The sequence below is a fragment of the Conger conger genome, chromosome 3 (assembly GCF_963514075.1).
Source record: "Conger conger chromosome 3, fConCon1.1, whole genome shotgun sequence".
Classification (NCBI taxonomy): Eukaryota; Metazoa; Chordata; class Actinopteri; order Anguilliformes; family Congridae; genus Conger; species Conger conger.
This window is the reverse complement of record NC_083762.1, coordinates 80,355,975-80,375,874: the sequence shown is the minus strand read 5'-3', so window position 1 is coordinate 80,375,874 and position 19,900 is coordinate 80,355,975. Positions and strand designations below refer to the sequence as shown.

Below are 19,900 nucleotides of genomic sequence, written 5' to 3'. Positions count from 1 at the left end.
CCACGCCCTGCCATATCGCTAAGTCAGGACTTTCCACAATGGAGCCCCAGATTCTTTGGATGTGGAGTCAGGTATAAATGACACAGGAGGTCTGCGAAGGACCTGTGCAATTCTAACAACGATTGACATTCACCATGACCATGGGCAAGGTAAGTGAAACTTTGTGTAATTTCAAAACGCTATTTTAGCGAAGGCATATTACAAATGTAATATTTTTTTTATTTCTCAAACGGCCAGAGCCATTTGACATCTTAGCTATACATAATACATATAGCTCATTGTGCATGTCATATAGTACAATGAACAATGAACTAAGGGTTATTCTTAAGTATGATTCATAGTACCGAATAACACCTAAATATTCGTTCTCAAACACAATGTTACCAGGTGTTTGAATTTTTATCTTTGACAAAACTGAATTTTAAATGATTGCATGGCCTGCTGGAAAGTCCAGCTATGTCAGCTTCATAATTGAGCTGGTAAAGCTTCATAAGCTGGTCTAGCTGGGTATGAGCTGGTCAACCATCATGGCCAAGCTGGGTATGAGCTGGTCGAACAACTACAGCTGGTAGCTTGTCTGAGCTGATCAAGCTGGTCAAACCATGGTTTCAAAACATAACTGGTCAAACCATGTCAACCTGGAAGCTGGTCTGAACTGGTCAACCAGCTAAACCATGTAGAGCTGGGAGCTAGTCGGAAGTGGTCAACCAACTACCAGCCGTTTCAGAAACCAAGCTTGGAGGAGCCGCGGTGGCAGGTGGCGCCATAGCAAACTTGCGGTTGCAGTTCATTGCAGTTGCAGACCGAGGACCGGGGTTCAATTCCTGGTTCTGCCAAAAAGCCGAGTTTGGCTGGCTCTCGTGGAGCGGCATAATTGGCTCGCTGCTCCAGGGGAGGGACTTGGTAGGGTTAGTAGGGATCGCCGCATACAGCGCCCTGGACCCCGGGCCTAATTGAGACGAAACGGCTTGGAGAAAGCGTGTCGCTCTCAGGGTCACAAGATCCTACTGGGCCGCAAAGAGACGGAGTTGTAAGGCGGTGTGTCCCCAGTGTGTCCCCATCCACTAATCAGGTCAGATAGGGAATAATTAGTTACCAAATTGGGAGAAAAAAGGGAAAAATGTTAAATGTTATTTTTAAAAAACTTGTTCTTTTTCAAAAGCTGTTCTTTTTCAGCTCGATAGGCATGAAATTCAAATACTGAGTGTATTTAGAGGGAGAGATCTTTCCGGTTATTACAGCAGCTGTTGTTATCTGTTTGCAGATCATCTTCTACGAGGACAGGAACTTTGGCGGTCGCCACTATGAGTGCAGCAGCGACTGTGCCGATTTCAGCTCCTACCTGAGCCGCTGCCACTCCTGCAGGGTGGAGAGTGGCTGCTTCATGGTCTACGACCGCTCCAACTACATGGGCAACCAGTACTTCCTGAGGAGGGGAGAGTACTCCGACTACTCCCGTATGGGCATGAGCGACTGCTTCAGGTCCTGCCGTATGATCCCCATGGTAACTGAATGAATCTCACCTTTCTCGATTTTACAGCAGTTTGTTTACTGGTCTGCATTTGAGACCTTTTTCTAAATATACTACCATACTAATATACTAAGTCATACTTTAGTTTTAGGACAGATACATACAGCATTTTCCACAAGGATAAGCTAGTATCATATCCTTATCCTAGGCTAGAGAAAAGGGGAAACAGGTTTTTCATTTGTAAGTATCTTGAGTGTTTATTTTAAGGCTTGTGTGTTCATATTTGGGTACTATATTAATGATCTTGGGGTTGTTTTACAGTACAGAGGAAACTACAGGATGAGGATCTACGAGAGGGAGAACTTCGGTGGTCAGATGCATGAGTGTATGGATGACTGCGACTCCTTCATGGACCGTTACCGCATGTCCGACTGCCAGTCCTGCCACGTGATGGACGGCCACTGGCTGATGTACGAGCAGCCCCACTACAGAGGCAGGATGATGTACATGAGGCCCGGGGAGTACAGGAGCTTCAGAGATATGGGACACAGCAACATGAGATGGATGTCCATGAGGCGCATCATGGACTCTTGTTAATTTACTGTTTGAGCAGTAGATTTTTAATAAAGCCTCCTTTAAAAAAGCTAATTAATTTTACTTTATTTCCATTGCACCAAACCTAGTGTTCCCATTAATCTCTTAGAGCTTAATATCAAGAAAACATGATCAACTACAGCAAAGCTGCCATCAACTGTCAATGATTTTCTATAATACTTCGTAACAATCTGAAAGGAGAAAATGTACCAGTTTCATAGTTTCTGTATGATTTACTTAGAGAACATATCACATAGTTTATGTTGTACAGTAGCAACAGCCTCACTTCTCTGCCAGAAAGTATGACTGCAAATTACTGATAAACATATTTCATTTCATTAATGGAACCAACTCTTATGTAAGTTTGGCATCTAACATCACAACAGTAGCCTCTAGAACCATGTACAGCAGATAATGATAGCCTCATGCAACAACAGCACTTCCCATTACACCATTCTACAGAAACTGCACTTGCCAAAGTCATGATTGTTGGCATCTGACGGTGGCTCTCTGTCCTTCCTTGTGCTCATTTGCTTGCGGCATTTGACTCGGTCCATCATCTAGGATCACTAATCTTACACTTGAGATGTATGTTTGGCTCTGCAGCCAGGTCCTTTCATAGATCAGACCACACTTATCACACAAGTACCAATTTGTACAGCTAGACGAAGAGCTCTCAGAACACTCAAATGTAACTGAAGGCGTCCCCCAGGGCTCTATCCTTGGACCACTTTTGTTTTCCTTGTACACATTACCACTGCAAATGTGCTCTGTAAGTTCAACCTATATTTCCACTCCTATGCAGATGATACACACATACAGTATATGTATTGGTGAAGCCTGGGGACCAAAAGTAGGTCTCCCATTTAGAGGCCAGCATCAGTGAAATCAAAGACGGGTTGTCCAAAAGATGTCTGCCTCTCAATTTTAAAAAAAGCAACTAATTCATCCAATATGCAGAAACACTTGCACACATGTTCATTACATCAGGCCTTTTTGACCGCAATTCATTACTGTCTAGGCAGCCAAATAAAACACTACAGTATCTGCAGTTAGTCCAAAATGCAGCTGCCAGACCGCTGACTAGAACCAAAAGACCAGGTAATATCACACCAATCCTAAAATATCTGCATTGGCTACCTGTGAACCGGCACACCACTGATGGAACAAAAACCAGGATGCACACCGATTTCTGCACCCCTGTACTACATTGCTCTTTCATTTTCAAAATTCACTGGAAATACAAAGGCATAGGTCTGCTAAAGGCATAGGCAAGATATGACCCTTAACATTACTTTAAGTATTTCTTCTCAGAAACTTATGGGAATTTTTTGAAAATGTCTACAGGGTTCTCAAACTTCTCATTCAGTAGCCAGTTGAAGCCGAGAAAACAAGGAGTGGGGACTAGTCACCCAGTCAAAGACTTAAATTACTCACTCATGGTGATACAAACTGAAGCCCAGGAGATACGGTGGCCTGGCAGACTGGACTGGAGTTTGACACCCCTGGACTATGGTTTATTTATCATCAGAATACTAAACTATAATCATGATCAAACATCACATCCCTTGAGTTTCTGATCATGAGTCTAATATCATAATAGTATGAGAGATCAGGTCCATGGCTATGTGTGTAGGGTTTCAGATCTCCTGTGTATTTTTTATAAAACATCATGACAATCATGGGTGGGATTTAGGGCCCTATGAGAAGATACAGGCCATGTCATCCCTGCACAATAACAGAACAATTTCTTGAGGACCCCTTTCAGTCAGGGACCCCCCCCCCCCCCCCCATATGGTGCCCCAGATGACAATATTGGGATTTGTTGAAATTAGACTTTACAGGCACATGTGAAAAAGCAGTAGATGAACAGATAATTTGTTCTAAATCCAAAACAGGAATATTTTTGGGAAGGCACGATTTAATGTCAACTGTCAGCTTTTTTTTTGGTAATAACCAAATTCAAATTATATGAACTATTTTGTCATAGTAGCAAATCACAGCCGTGAATATCAAATTGACAGTGACACATTATTAACACAAACGCAGTCATCATAAAACACACATTTACACCTTCTAACTTCAAGTGTTGCCCACAAAAAGAAAAAAACGCACACAACCGCAGACAGAGTCAACAAGCTTAGCATTGTCAGTGGCCTTTGTGCGCGTGGCAGTGAGCCCGTTTCCCAGACCTTGAACTCACATCTTTTGTCGTCTGGCAGTGGCGTTGGCGGCGCATGCCTTTCAGAAAAAAAAAGCTGACATGTAAAGTTATTTAACATTTGCATGACAATGCGAGCCCTCCTGCGGGGTATATAAAGCTCTGGCACTCGTCCGACCCCCGTTGCAGTGTGACCAAAATTAGCCGACACCATGGCAAAGGTAAGGCTGCTTGTTTTGCTATGCATCTTTTGTGCCTCCGCATATTTCCGTAAGCCGTTTAACCGAAGGCGGTGAGGCCCGCGGGTTTTTTTCCACTGGGTCCGGTTCGTTTCAAACTGTGGGGTTCATTCTGCTTCTGGTGGTGGTGGTGGGGGTGGGGGGGGGAGGACCGAGCTCCGGGGGTGGGCGGGTTGTGCTGCCGGATCGGTCGGGTTTCCAACGAAAGCTCCGCTCCGTTTTTCAGATCGTGTTCTACGAGGACAGAAACTTCCAGGGCCGCTCGTACGAGTGCAGTAGCGACTGTGGCGACCTGCACTCCCACTTCAGCCGCTGCAACTCCATCCGCGTGGAGAGCGGCGGCTGGATGGTGTACGAGCGCCCCAGCTACATGGGCTACCAGTACTTCCTGATGAAGGGAGAGTACCCCGACTACCAGCGCTGGATGGGCTTCAACGACTGCGTCCGCTCCTGCCGCATGATCCCCCAGGTACGCTGTCCGTCCGCGGCGTTTCGGCTCGGTTCTTTTAGTTTTAGGAGTTACGCAGAGCGCAGAGGAATAAGATGGGTATCCTCCCGAGGTGTCTAGGGCGGGAATCTCCGAATCAGGCCCTCGTTTTGACCCCCGGGTAAGGGAAGGGTGGAAGACCAGCAGTTCTTGGCCATCGATGACCATGGCTTGGTGATCCCTGGTCGAGGATGACAAAAACACGTTAACTTGTGAAAATATATATTTTAATATGTCCTCTACAAAGAAATGCAGGTTTTCAACATAGTATGAAAACCATAGTACATGGTTTGACCAGCTATGTTTTGAAACCATGGTTTGACATGGTTTGAGTCTTACATAATTTTTAATTGTATACAAATTCTGGACTGATATACGTACACTTCCAACAAGACCCACCTTCCAATCCTAACATGGCCCTTCGTTAAAAGTTTTTCTCGACTTTGGCAGAACAAAAAGGAAAGCAACCTTTTTGGATCCAGAGCCCCCCCAAGTTTTATATTTTTACATATTTTCACAAATCTGTGTACAGGTAAAGTCATTGCATATCAAGTCTGACCAGTGACCCTCTATAGTGTCTTCAAGGGCCCTCAGGTGTCCCCAGACACAAAACCCAGGAGCTAGAGGACGAAACCTATGATGGTGTCTTCATTCAAAGGCACATTCATTCAAGATGTCCCTTTCCACCCCCCTCCCCCCATAGTACCAAGGCTCTCACAAGATGAGGATCTACGAGCGCATGGACTTCAGCGGCCAGATGATGGAGTTCTCGGAGGACTGCCCGTCCCTGTACGACCGCTTCCGGTACAACGACATCCACTCCTGCAACGTGATGGACGGCTACTGGCTGTTCTTCGAGCACCCCAACTACAGGGGGCGCCAGTACCTGCTGAGGCCGGGAGAGTACCGGAGGTTCAACGACTGGGGCGCCGTGAGCTCCAGGATCGGCTCCATGAGACGGATTGTACATTAACTGTCATGATTATTCACTGGTGCTCCTTACGGGTGGGGGAGGGGAGGGGGGGATCTGGGAAAAAATAAAGCCTAGTTAACTACATCAAATGTTTTCTTGTTTCATTTAATATTCGCCACTGATCGTTGCTCTTATGTATTACAGTACAGGAGGTGATATTTGTTTTTTTCCCCTCATACATTAATAGATTCGTTTTTTTTTATAAATGAATTAATTCACTATATCTATACTCACACTATTCAAACATAGAACCCTGTGCTCACAGACTCAACAGCAACACAAATTCCACACCTGCTTCTGTACTACTACTGCTGTTACAATACAATGAATGGTCCAGACAATTAAGCATACTGTACTCATTTTTAAATCATACTAGCTAGGTAGCTGGCTGTCTTTTCTTAAAATGATTTACTGTGATTCTGTCCAAATACCACCGAAGCACCTTTTGTGTCACATAAAGATGTTTGTTTTACCCCAAACCACCTTTTATCATGATAAAGATTGTCATTATATTCTGAAAATTCATTTATAGCGTATAGTATAGTATTTTATTGTTGTTTGTAAGCTTTATTACCATGTATTACCTTTGCATCAACATGAGAAAGGTAAAAATGCATTTTCTTGAAGTTCAAGTTCAATTGCAGGAGCCTGTAAAGGGTATTGAAATAAATTAAAAAAATTGTGAAGTGTCTCGTGCTCACGATTAAAGTTATTTGGTCTAGAGGATATGGCATCTGACTAGCAAAGCAAAAATCCTCTGTTTAAATCCTGACTGCTGGCATTTTCATTTTTCAACTCTTAAATTGCAATTTACCTAGTTTAGTTACTACAACGGGCCATTAAATTACATAAAATAACCTGCCATGTGACTTTTAAAAGTCATTATATATTTAAATACTCTGCCCACTTTATTTATAGGCTATTCATTTGCAGTCGTTTAACACATAATAACACGTCATTAGAATAGAAATAGAAACCAGACCCCTTAACAACTGGACCAAAGAAGCCAATGTGCTAATGTTTTTCATGTAAAGGGTGCTAGCCTATGTACAGTTGTATTAATGTGTTCGTTTCTAGAATTGGTTTAATATAGCCTAATTTGAACCATTTTAATTGGTTATTTGAAAGCTATGGAATTTACTCATCAAATATGTTCTCAGCGCCCCATTGTCTCAATTGTGTCAAGGAGGTTTGTGTGCATGTCTACAGTTGTTAGGCTACAGCTGACAACAGTACCACAATAGCTGTCTGTTATAGCCCTAAATGTGTTGAACTATAAATGGCCCAATAGCCTATAGGCTACATAATTAATGTGGGCATAATATTTAAATATATAATTACTTTAAAATTATATGGGAGCTTATTTCACCCTTTCTCATGCATACAAGTTACTGTTCTTGAGCGCATGAGATACCTTTCCTGCTGTATAATTCAAAATGATGAAATAGACTTGCGCAAGCAAATGATATTCAGTCTAGTAGATAAGGTGTCAGACAGACAAAGCAGAGATACTTGGCTCAAATCCGGCTGTGGACATTTTCATTTTTCAACTCTTAAATTGCAATTGACCAAGTTTAGCTACTACAATGGTTCCTTGAATTACATGAAATAATGACAAGAGGTACCCCAAGTGGCCATTTTAGGTCCACTCATTTTTAAGTGCTTCCTCTCTGATGCCTTTGCTTTACTGTATGAGGGTGCCAATTTTATGACTAGTCAAAGCAATAGCAGAAGAAATGTTCCTTTTACATCTCATGGTTTTGTGTCCCACTAGTCTAAATGTATTACTGACAAACCACTCTTCATACTGTGTAGGAATGGCAGCTGTTGGATGGCAGCCATTTTGTTGAAATAGTTTTTTCTCCTCAGTAAGGCGAGACATGTATTGTTTCCATTTAAAAAAACAGCCCCAATGACCTTTGTTACATTCACAGTTTATTTTACATCTTTACATGTAAACAAAAATGTGCTTGAAAGTTTTTTAACAGCTATCCATGATGCGCCTCATGGACATCCATCTCATGTTGCTGTATCCCATATCTCTGAAGCTCCTGTACTCCCCGGGCCTCATGTACATCATCCTGCCTCTGTAGTGGGGCTGCTCGTACATCAGCCAGTGGCCGTCCATCACGTGGCAGGACTGGCAGTCGGACATGCGGTAACGGTCCATGAAGGAGTCGCAGTCATCCATCATCTCATACATCTGACCACCGAAGTTCTCCCTCTCGTAGATCCTCATCCTGTAGGATCCGCGGTACTGAAAAATATTTCATTACATATTAATAATATGTTCACTTTGTCTCTTGTTTTAAGTTACTGTTTGCGTGACAAGCAAACTTTTCTTCTCCAATTGGCAAATTTTGAAATGAGACAAGCTATCTTACCGTCTTGGCAACATTGTTGTCTTATTTAAGGTCTTAAGACTTTAAGAAAAGAGAAAACGATTTTTAAGTCTCGATATAATACTAAAGTGCTTGATGACACTTTTTGGCTTTTTGAGGGTATTTGCATTGTGGGTAATTCATTGGATTGGCTGTCTTACGCTGGGGATCATACGGCAGGAGCGGATGCTGTCGCTCATGCCCATCCAGCGCTGGTAGTCGGGGTACTCCCCGCGGCTCATGAAGTACTGGTGGCCCATGTAGTTGGCGCGCTCGTAGATCATGAAGCAGCCGCTCTCCACCCTGCAGGAGTTGCAGCGGCTGAAGTAGGAGCTGAAGTCGGCACAGTCGCTGCTGCACTCATAGTGGCGACCGGCAAAGTTCCTGTCCTCGTAGAAGATGATCTGCAAGAATGGCGAATGACTCGTACTTCATAAATATGAAACAACGTCACCTGAGAAAACTGAGAAATATGACATCACCAAAACTGACAAGTAATCTGATTGCTGTGTAGCCAATGCTGTTTATAAGAGTTTATCATTGACAGATAGACAAACAGATACTGTTGATAGATGGATAGAGAGAGAGAGAGAGAGAGAGAGAGAGAGAGAGGAAATGTATGAATCTCACCTTGCCCATGTTGGAGGTTTGATGTTGTTCAGTTGGCATGTCCAAGTTGCGGCATGCCCCTCGTTTATATAGGAGGGAAGAGAACAAAACCTGGTCTCGTCGTGTGTTGTTATTCAAATTGTTGGAACTGTTGAGTCAGCAGAATGCATTTTGCTGAACAGAGCCAAGCAGATTGTGACAATGGAGGTCATCCATACATTACTGGTGCGCCTGTTTGGCCTATGGCAACATAAGCATACCCTTTGTCAACTGCTAAACAAGCGTACCGCTGAATTATTATGCAAACTCTGTGAAGTGGTCCAAATCAAGGCAAGGTTTGCTCTCCCTGAGGGGATTGCAGTAATGTCCAAGAATGAAACAGGTTCAAAAGGAATGTCCCTTCCCTGCAAACGTATTTTAGTGTTACTCATAGTGGACCAATCACTTCTTATCTGTCAATGAATTACAACAATTAGAAACCATTAAAACCGAAGCAGTGTTGAGCAGTGTTATAATATAAAAGGTTGTAACCAATGTCGGTTTATCGTTTTCACAACTAAGCCTTGCAACCGCACTCACTGTAGAATGTAGATTGTGATTTACATTTTACATTTATTTTATCGGCCATTACTACGAACAGTTGATAAAATAAAAATGAATGTAGCGGTGTATGTATACTCTCGGTGTCCATTGCCAAGATTTTATTGGCAGTTAAATGCTAAGTTAGCTGCCTATTTAGCAAGCACTAGGATGATGCAGAAGCAATTGGCAGATGAGGGCTTAATTTTGTAATTTTGCAGCTGCTGGAAGTGACATTGGTTGGCCAGCAGGGGACGACCTTCCCTCTGGTCAAATATGCCCAGTAGGAGACACGGGCTTTCACATGAGATGTTAAACTGAGGTTGACACACTGAGGTCAAGACATATCCCATGGCAGAGTGGGAGGTTAAAACAGACTGGATGAAATGTTCCTGTTCAAATTCAGTTAAATCAGAGCATAAAGTTTCATTGGTCTAGTCACACCTTTTGGAGAAGCTGCTTGTGTAGGAAAGGTCAGTGCTGTAGTATACAGCAGTAGCAAAATAAAAAAGGCTTATACAAATGAATCAATTTTATAACTTTAAATAGGGATTCTTTGATTTATTCTTGGCATTTTAAATTCTGTCGATTGAATTTTGAAATGTAAAAAAAAAAAAAAAAAATTTCCAAAGTTTGTGGCCAAAAAATAATGGGTTTAATGGAGAACTTTTAGGAGCAAATATTACCATGGATAAAAAGGAATATTTACAGCATAAATTGCCTCCTAAAGTTCTGAACACAACAGTATGAAACCATACATTTTGATCATTGGCAAGCAGCCACAGTTGCTTAAACCCTGGGTCCTTGAAGGTACTGCAGGAGTTTCTGGTCAGACTTGAAACGCAATGATTGTATATAGATTTGGGAAAAACTTTAAACCAGGAAGAGACAGACCACAGCGCATTTTCCATAAGAGCTTTATTTTTGTAACATTTTACACCTTTGGTTCCAACTGCGATCGCTTCGTACACACAACGGTCAGCGCCAGGGTAGAGATCAGCATGACACAGGCAGCAACTCCCAGGAGGCCAAAACCAAGAGACGGGGACACTGGAAGCAAGAGAACACCCATTATAGCACAACAGAAGGCGATCATGAAATGCAAAACCAAAAATCACATACCTTCACTGTGCAGCCTCTGGCCTGAGGGCTCTGTAGTGGTAACCATCACTGCCTTACTGGTAACCACAGCCTTTTCCTCTATGGACCGCTTCCCTACAGGAACAATCGACCTCCCTGGGGTGGTGAAAATTAAACCTATTGGTAGGAATGTAGTCATTTCACCTTATAAACTCCTAGAACTACAACTCCCAGGCACCACTCACTTTGTCTTCTGCCACTGCATCGCTGTTCACAGCGGTCAGAAGCAGAAGGGTAGCAAACTTGGGTACTGCAGTGGATGTAGACCTGGGGAGAGAGACCAGATCTAAGGCTGCTGGATGGTGCAGGAAATTGAGCCGTAATTGTACAGATGAAGTACCATTTCCTTCAGTGGAACATAGGATGCAGGATCCACAAACGTAAACATCTGCACAATGAACCGCTTGTAGTGGGTGGGGAAGGGAAGTCCAGAAGAGCCATCCACAGGAACCAAGGTTGTCTGGTGACGGTCATCATGGTAGGGACACCTGGGGGGGGGGGAAACTCCCATTGAGCATTTTGAGGGGGCAGAGGGAAATTGAAGAGTACCCAGGTTGCCAGTTACCCATCAATCAAGAGGCTCCACTGGGGCAGGCTAAGGGGGCTAGAGGTTGAGGTTGCCCAGCAGTCTTCCAGAAGCAGGACAAGGTGTGGGTCGGTCCTCTCCAGAATCCGCACTTCCACATACACAGGTTCCCGGAGCACCTTGGTCACAGGGTAGTCTGCATCTCTGTAGTAGTCACTATAGACCTCCGCTACAGAGGGAAGGAAGGGTTACTACTCCATGGCGATAGGGCAGTTTTAAATTTATATTCTTACAGATTCTGGTTACCGTCACTGCATCCTTGCACTCCCTTTTCTCCTTTGGCCCCGCATTGCCCACTAGCCAGTCTGAGCTCAACACGAAGGAGCCCTGGAGCAGTTACTGGAAGGGGAGGAGGCACCGTATTCACCTCAGCCACCAGGCTAACCACCTCACTGCCAAAGTACCTGCACTGGAAGTCCAGTCTGGAGAACAGGAACCAGAAGTCAGCAACCAAAGCAGAGAAAATGCTCAATGTCAAAAACCCACCACCACTTACTCATAAACACTGTCCCTCGTGATGGAGCCTAAAGGACCAACCCCCACTTCATATGTGGAGGACATCCTGTTGTCATAGACCACATAATCCCCTTCCACCTGAAGATAGGGGAAGGAGGCGAGTCATACAGAGAAGCAACAATATGCTAAAGGTGGCATTTCTTGTTCACCAACTCATTAAAACAGAGCAGCTGTATTTCTATGACGATAACCCACCCTCACTGTGGTTCCACAGGCATTGACTGGAAATTGGAACACTGCAAAAGCAGGGGAGGCACTAACAGGACCACAGTAACCATCACTCTGACCCTCCAGCAAGTTGACAGAACCAAGGTCAAGCATAGGAAAAGTGGCAGCTCTGGACACCACAACCTTGAACTGACCATCCCGGAGACAGTGGACAGTAACTGTAGCAGAAAGGGCAGGAGCATTAACTAGACAATAGCAGGCATTTTGAGAACTGATCAAGTTGGTAACATACAACTCAATAACCTTCATTTGCGTAGTAACACTGTTGGTCAAAGCAGCAGTTGAGGGCTTCACAGCCAGCACCACTAATATCAGGGTCTCCACATGGCACTCTGGCAAAGTCACCGACTTGGCATCTATCAAAAGCACCATCAGAACCTTCTGATCCAAAATATTTACTTTGATCCTGTGCCAACACAAAGCCCAAAACACATAGCCATACTCCAAGCTGTACCCTATACCCAAAACATGCCATAATAACAGAAGGTAAATCACAAGACAAACTTGGCCCTCTAGACTTAAAATACCCTTGGACTCTGATTGTTTCAGCTGGGTAATTAGGCAATGAGAAGTCCACGTGATTATTTGACCTCTGCAATAAGCCGCACCTTGATCCATATCAGTATGTGTAATCTCAACAGTGGATTTACCTCATTAATTCAGTTCACTGGAGTAAAATTCATCTGGAGTATTACAAAACATCATGATTGCAGGTTTCCAGCTGCTGTTCAGTAGTGCCCAACCCTGGTCCTGGAGAGCTACTGGGTCTGTTGGTTTTTGTTGTCACCTTAAAATCAGTTCCCTGTTGAGACCCAGGTATCCGGGTGAGGTGAGATAACTGTGTAATCATTGATTAATTGATGAATTAAGTGCTGATTAACAAGAAAAATCCAGCTGACTCTATAAATCTCCAGGACCAGTGTTGGAGACAACTATGCTGGTTAACATACTCACACTCTGCAGTTTGCGTTTGTCACACTAATAAAATTTCCATTTTGGATATCAAAACAGGTTATTGTAATGAAAAGATAATTTGATAGAGACCAGGAATACTGGTGTTATCCCACTGTTCAACACATTACCACACTACACTGAGTGGATTGGTCTAGAACAGGGTGTCAAACTCCAGTCCTGGAGGGCCACAGTGTCTACAGGTGTTTGTGGTTTCCTTTCAATCAGCAGCCAATTAAGGCCTTGAGAACAAGGTGTGTGGACTCTTTAGCTAATGAAAGACTTGGAAATGTACCTCTCGTGCTGAAACACACCAAAAACCAGCAGACACTGCGGCCTTCCAGGACTGGAGTTTGACACCCCTATGTAATTTAGACTCTAAAACAGGGGTGTCAAACTCCAGTCCTGGGGGACTGCAGTGTCTGCAGGTTTAACTCCAGTCCTGGAGGGCCGCAGTGTCGGCTGGTTTAACTCCAGTCCTGGAGGGCCGCAGTGTCTGCTGGTTTAACTCCAGTCCTGGAGGGCCGCAGTGTCTGCAGGTTTAACTCCAGTCCTGGAGGGCCGCAGTGTCTGCAGGTTTAACTCCAGTCCTGGAGGGCTGCAGTGTCTGGATGTTCTCGGTTCACTTAAGTCTTCGATTGGCAAAAGAATTTACACACCGCTTGTTCTCGAATCCTTAACTGGCAGAAGTGTCGTGCACTTTCATGCATGTACTGCAATTTAACATAATTGCAGGGTAATTCATGAAGTGGTCGTCTGCTTTGACAGTGGCTCATGAGACAGTTTGTGGGAACTCTTGCCATTGTTTGGCGAGGCTCAATAGGTTTTCCAGTCAGCAGTATTCTCATGGTATGGACAGATTCAGCTGCGATTCATTCAGCTAATCCCTCCAGCGGGCGTGTCAGGGGACCTCAGATGGTTTGTTTTGTGGGGCCTGAAGGCAGGACATAAAGAATGACCTCTACCCACGGCAGGCCATCTCACAGCTGACATGCTGTACAGTTCTGGAACTACAATGACATTTGAGCTCATTGATGCAGGGACTGCTAAACACACACATGGCACCTGAATACAGTCCGTGGAGTGAGAGGGAGAGTCCTGAAACCACAATTAACGGGGATAAACCTGTTGGCCTAAAAAGCCTTGTTTTGACGTGTTGTGTTAATAAAGCATTGCACTCTCTTTACTCTACCTTTTATTTATGTTGTAACAGTGTAATTAGTGTAACTTGTATAGGTTGATGCTTAAAAGTCATTACGTGCTAACTGCCAGTTGTGCTTTTTTTTGTATGAAATCAGGCCAGATAAATTTCACAACAATCTTTTCTCCATAACATTGGAGAGCCTCTTGGCAATAAAGGCCACACAAAAGACAGGGTTTTTTTTAAATTTATAGACATCCAGGTTTATTGGGAGCAGAGACATAGCGGGACGGTTTCGGGGGCGGATCAGTTGAAGTCGGTGATGCGTCGCAGGGAGCCGATGCGCGGGCTCATGCCGCCCCAGTCGCTGTAGCGCCGGTACTCCCCCGGCCGCAGGTAGAAGTGGCGCCCCCTGTAGTTGGCCTGGTCGTACATCAGCCAGTGGCCGTCCATCACGTTGCAGGAGTGGAAGTCGGACATGTGGAAGCGGTCCATCATGTTGGGGCAGTCGTCCATCAGCTCCATCATCCGGCCGCCCAGGTCCGAGCGCTCGTACAGACGCATGCGGTAGTTCCCGCGGTACTGCGGGGCGATGGAGAGAACGTCAGGGTGATACATCACACCAATACATCTGCTGTGCGGGGATGGGGATCAGGCCTGTAGCCCTAGTAGCTAAGGAACATGACTGGGGCAGCCTGTAGCCTAGTGGCTAAGGGGCTTGACTGGGGAAGCCTGTAGCCTAGTGCCTAAGGAACATGACAGGGGCAGCCTGTAGCCTTGTGGCTAAGGAACATGACTAGGGCAGCATGTAGCCTGGTGGCTAAGGGGCTTGACTGGGACAACCTGTCGCCTAGAGGCTAAGGTACATGACTGGGACAACCTGTATCCTACTGGCTAAGGATCATGACTGGGGCAGCCTGTAGTGTGATGGCTAATGACTGGGACCCAGAAGGTTGGTTCAAGCCCCAGTGTAGCCACAATAAGATCCATACAGCTGTTGGGCCCTTGAGCAAGGCCCTTAACCCCAGCATTGGGGTTGACTTGTTCAAGGGGGATTATCCCCTGCTTAATCAAATCAACTGTAAATCGCTTTGGATAAAAGCATCAGAAAAATAATGAATTGTAATTATCACGATTCTGGGGCAGGGATGGGCAACTCCAGTAATGGAGGGCCGGTGTGTATGCAGGATTCTGTCACCATTACCCCAGCTCAATCAGCCATATGCACCATGATCCATTCCATTGTAAATAAAATTCTACAAGACAAGAACATTTATCAGCTGCTGTTTATATCACAGAATGTGGCTACAAAATTACTGATCACGTGAATGATTGGGCTAATTAAATAATTAAGAGCAGTTGGTCTGAAATCCAGAAACAGATACCGCCTGCTTTGTCCATCCCTATTCTAGGGGCCCATAGTCACAGGAGAGGGCCCAAAAATATTATTTCAGGGGGCCTGGGATTCCTAGCCTTTCATGTTGGAATTTTTGTGCCTGTGTAATGAATGCAGAATGCTTTTGACTACAGATTGCAGAAAGATGCAACCTGCAACCATGAAAATTTGTAAACTCGAGATGCTTATGAAATCAGAATTTAGAATGGTCAGCACGGGACTAATGTCAAAAATTTGCTTAAGCTGTCAACGTGTGTACAGTTCATTGGAAAACCCTGCCCCAGAAAATGTCAATGTTCTTTGTACTTGTCCCCCTTTTAAATAAATAAATAAATAAATCAATGCTTTTAATTTACAAGTGCATAGGTTCTTCCACAGGTTAAAGCATCAAATCCATAACTAGTGAAATACGCAGGAAGGGCATATTTTTAAAAATAATTTATTTCTGATTTTTCCCTTTTTCTCCCAATTTGGTAGCCAGTTGTACCCCATCTAATCCAATTAGTGTTAGCTGGGGGATACACCGCCCACACCCCGTCCCTCAGCGGCCCGAAGGAGAACGACACGCCTTCTTCAAGCCGTCTCGTCTCGTGCTCGTGACCGTGATTCCGAGGCGCCCGGGGTGCTGTTGTGTGTGGCGATCCGCTAACCCTGCCAAGCCCCTCCCTCTGGAGCTGCGAGCCAATCATGCCTCTCCACGGTCAAACCTGGCTTTTGGCAGCACCGGGAATCGAACCCCGGTCCTCGGTGTGCAACTGCAACAAACTGCAACCGCAAGTCCGCAGCATCTTAGCCTGTTACACCTCACGAGTCAAGCTGCCTTACGAGTCCTTCATTGGGAGTGAGTGCTGGCCACCCTTCCCAAACAGACAGCTAGCCACAGTAACGCTAGCGTCAGTAAAGCTAGCCAGAGCAAAGCTAGGGTCAGTAAAGCCATGTTTTCTCATAACCCCCACAGACGGGTAATCCACATCTCACCATGGGGATCATGCGGCAGGAGCGGATGCTGTCGCTCATGCCCATCCAGCGCTGGTAGTCGGGGTACTCCCCGCGGCTCATGAAGTACTGGTGGCCCATGTAGTTGGCGCGCTCGTAGATCATGAAGCAGCCACTCTCCACGCGGATGGAGTTGCAGCGGCTGAAGTAGGAGCTGAAGTCGGCACAGTCGCTGCTGCACTCGTAGTGCCGACCGCCGAAGTTCCTGTCCTCGTAGAAGATGATCTGCGGGCGAAGGAAACAAATGCGGACTCAAATTCCCGCCCCCCGGTGCGATTCCAGCTATGGCCGTCTGGGATTCTAAGGTGGTTTAAGACGGTTTAATTTGTGTTGACCACACTTCAAGCTGGCCCTAGCTGGTCTGTGGCTTGTCAAAGTTGGTCAAAGGCTGGAAAAAGCTGGTCACGCTGGTAGAGTAAGCTGGTGCATTAGCTGACTATACTTTAATGGCTGGTCAGCTTGTGAACAGGTGGTTGACCAGCTGAAAGTGTGGAGAACACACCTTAAACCAGTTTAGGCAAAGGGTACATCATGATATCCCTGCTGAAAATTCCAGCTTTAACGAGCCTTGGATGTCATCATTACAAATTAAAATAAGTGAATGAAAGCAAAAAGTAAGTCTTGTTTTATAAAGTTAACGAATGGCAAGTTACATTTAATAATGTTAGGTTATTTAGCCGTTAGCCTTACCTTTCCCATCGTCATGGTTGGGCTGGGGTGGTGACAACCTTTCCTGGTGATGTCTGTCTCTGTCTCTCTCTCTCGGTCAAGCTCTGTCCTTTTATAAAAAAAAACAACCGTGTGATTGCGCAGCATAAAGTATTGTCATTCAAATCATACCCTTCTAGCATTAGGGATTTAAAAAAAACAAATCTGTGTCATGTACCGCCGTGCCTTGGTGTATTGTTCTGGTTCGGTTTTCACGTGACTATCACAATGCCGGGTGAAAGCTACTGTACTCCGGGCCTGACCTGCACGTTGTGTCACATCAGCAGAAACTGTGACGTCTGTCCATCGCCGTTCGAAAACAACTCCCCTATGTGCCTGGGCTTCGACTGTCTGTTTCAGATGGGGAGAAAAACATCTCTGCTGTGATGATGTTGAATACTTAATAACACTGTGGACAGTGGTTGCACACAGTATTGTACAGTATATGGGACTTCACGTGAAGTCAGATATGTTTAATAAAATTGCATGCAACCACTGGCCATCATTTTTTTTAAGTAAATGTTTGCTTTTCTTCTTTTTCCCAGGTGATTAGCTGAACAATCTGATTGGCCAGACTGTCTTCACACCGGACTCCCTGGAAAAGGGAGGCTGGGAAACGTACAGCAGTTCTCGGCCCTCGAGGACCGTCAGTTGACGATGCCTGCTTATCAGGGCTGTAATGTGTAATGTTCATAATGACGTTCACACCTCACACTTTTGATTGGAGAATAACCACGTATCTGACATTATTCTGGTATTTAATGACTTCTAAAATGGCGAATTAGTTTTTGCCTGAACATGATCTTTAACCAGGGCGGCACGGATGGTGCAGTGGGTAGCACTGCCCTCTCAAAGCAAGGAGGTCCTGGGTTCGAATCCCCGTCGGCCGGGGCCTCTCTGTGCGGAGTTTGCATGTTCTCCCCGTGTCTGCGTGGGTTTCCTCCAGGTACTCCGGTTTTCCTCCCACAGTCCAAAGACATGCATGTTAGGCTGATTGGAGAGACTAAATTGCCCGTAGGTATGAGTGTGTGAGTGAATGGTGTGTGTGCCCTCGGATGGACTGGCGACCTGTCCAGGGTGTATTCCTGCCTTTCGCCCAGTGTGTGCTGGGATGGGCTCCAGCCCCCCTGCGGCCCTGTTCAGGATAAGCGGGTTCAGGTAATGGATGGATGGATGGATGGATGATCTTTAACCGACGGGAGTGTGTCCCACTTGTGCAGCTATAATGAGACATCCGAAGCCCCACAAACTGCTCACACGTGGCCCCCCTCTAATATTTCCAGTGTTTTTTTTTGTGGCTGACATTTTGACCAAAGGTGAGATCAAACATCCCAGCCCTTCCAAATCAATCAGTGCGGTCTCATCCCGAGACCTTGAAGTGCCCCTCGCTCCACTAAAACCCACACAGTGAAATGTTTAGTGTTCGTTTTACTCTTAGGCCGTTTTTATGAGTCCGACAGGTCAAATGTACAGACCTTTCACTGTGTGCTGTGTTACCGCTGGGCTCTTGAAGCTGCCGCGCATTTATAGCCAACCGCCTCGACATTGAATTTGATTTGTGTGTCTTCCTTCCGTCCTTGCCAACCCACGATCTTCTCGCGGGATGGAAATTAATTTTTAATGGCCTTTTTGCTCAAAATGTGGCCACATAACCGATGCAATTATTCTGACAGATTGAAACCGTTCGGCGGTTTAAGAGACAGAAGTTTGGGATGTGAGTAGGCTGGAGTAGACTGCGGAAATTCTAATGGGACCAGAAGCAAAGTTATCAACGAGAAGAAATGTGCAATATAATAATCCACGAGGCATATGATGGGGCTGAGAATAATTATATTTCTACAGTCTACAGGACACCAAACTGTATAGATTTAATCATTTAATTGACACAAATATGGTTGCTGACAGTGTCAGTGTTTCTGGGCTAGGGCGTGGTCACTTTGACAAGATATCAGGTGTTTAGGGAGGATGTTTAGGGCACAGGGGTCAAACTCCTGGAGGTTTGCAGTGTCTGCTGGTTTTTGGGATGTTCTTGGCACCTGTGGTTCATTCAAGTCATTGATTGGCTGAAGAATCCACACACCTTGTTGTCAAGGCCTTCATTGACAGCTGATTGGAAGGACACCACAAAAATTGCACCACAGACATTGCAGCCCCCTGGTAATCGAGGTTATGAGGTTCGGCAGTGAGAATGTTTTGGGCTGGGTCATATTGCTGAGGTTATCAGGTTTGGTAGAGAGAATGTTCTGGGCTGGGTCATATTGCTGAGGTTATCAGGTTTGGTAGAGAGAATGTTTTGGGCTGGGTCATATTGATGAGGTTATCAGAACTGGTGGAGAGAATGTTTTGGGCTGGGTCATATTGATGAAGTTATCAGGTTCGGTAGAGAGAATGTTTTGGGCTGGGTCATATTGATGAGGTTATCAGGTTTGGTAGAGAGAATGTTTCAGGCTTGGTCATATTGCTGAGGTTATCAGAACTGGCAGAGAGTTGGCCTCAGATTTGACGTTTGGGCTTCAGGCACCTGTGAGACATTGTGCTATGGACAGTGTTGATCTCATGCACAGGTGTGCTCAGCCGTATCAGGGCGGTAATCTGCCCAGGTGTTGCTCTTTGCCTACAGCAGAGCTGTGAAAAGGGACAGGTGCAAACCACAAATGTACAAATCTGCTAGAAACATGGGTTTTCCATATCCAACTACATTTTAGTAGGGGTTTCAGTAGGTTTTTGATAGGGTTTCTTAAAAG

At 45.1% G+C, this 19,900-nt stretch overlaps 5 protein-coding genes across 7 annotated transcripts; 2 read left to right on the top strand and 3 right to left on the bottom strand.

Moving 5' to 3' along the window:
• Positions 1–134: 134 nt before the first annotated feature.
• Positions 135–2,068, top strand: LOC133124926 (gamma-crystallin M3-like). The gene is made up of 3 exons (XM_061236504.1): positions 135–149; positions 1,265–1,504; positions 1,793–2,068. The coding sequence occupies exons 1-3, from the start codon at positions 135–137 to the stop codon at positions 2,066–2,068; spliced, it is 531 nt and encodes a 176-aa protein (XP_061092488.1).
• A 2,370-nt stretch (positions 2,069–4,438) lies between these two features.
• Positions 4,439–5,925, top strand: LOC133123671 (gamma-crystallin S-1-like). Its single transcript, XM_061234150.1, has 3 exons — positions 4,439–4,447; positions 4,674–4,934; positions 5,656–5,925. The coding sequence occupies exons 1-3, from the start codon at positions 4,439–4,441 to the stop codon at positions 5,923–5,925; spliced, it is 540 nt and encodes a 179-aa protein (XP_061090134.1).
• Positions 5,926–7,906: 1,981 nt separating this feature from the next.
• On the bottom strand, positions 7,907–9,064 carry LOC133124995 (gamma-crystallin M3-like). The gene is made up of 3 exons (XM_061236657.1): positions 8,937–9,064; positions 8,468–8,710; positions 7,907–8,182 (listed from the first exon to the last, which is right to left on the bottom strand). The coding sequence occupies exons 1-3, from the start codon at positions 8,973–8,975 to the stop codon at positions 7,907–7,909; spliced, it is 558 nt and encodes a 185-aa protein (XP_061092641.1). The 5' UTR covers positions 8,976–9,064.
• Positions 9,065–10,395: 1,331 nt separating this feature from the next.
• Positions 10,396–12,476, bottom strand: LOC133124993 (zona pellucida sperm-binding protein 4-like). Of its 3 annotated transcripts, none has more exons than XM_061236649.1 (9): positions 12,208–12,476; positions 11,932–12,122; positions 11,717–11,814; positions 11,467–11,642; positions 11,200–11,389; positions 10,975–11,122; positions 10,820–10,901; positions 10,617–10,751; positions 10,396–10,544 (listed from the first exon to the last, which is right to left on the bottom strand). In XM_061236649.1, exons 1-9 carry the CDS (start codon positions 12,437–12,439, stop codon positions 10,429–10,431), a joined length of 1,368 nt encoding a protein of 455 aa, XP_061092633.1. In that variant the 5' UTR covers positions 12,440–12,476; the 3' UTR covers positions 10,396–10,428. The 3 variants fall into 3 exon arrangements, with proteins under 3 accessions (XP_061092633.1, XP_061092634.1, XP_061092635.1); XM_061236650.1 differs by having other exon boundaries at positions 10,617–10,730; positions 12,208–12,475; XM_061236651.1 differs by lacking the exon at positions 11,932–12,122.
• A 1,886-nt stretch (positions 12,477–14,362) lies between these two features.
• LOC133124997 (gamma-crystallin M2-like) lies at positions 14,363–17,153 on the bottom strand. The gene is made up of 3 exons (XM_061236659.1): positions 17,139–17,153; positions 16,431–16,673; positions 14,363–14,638 (listed from the first exon to the last, which is right to left on the bottom strand). Exons 1-3 carry the CDS (start codon positions 17,151–17,153, stop codon positions 14,363–14,365), a joined length of 534 nt encoding a protein of 177 aa, XP_061092643.1.
• Positions 17,154–19,900: the final 2,747 nt, after the last annotated feature.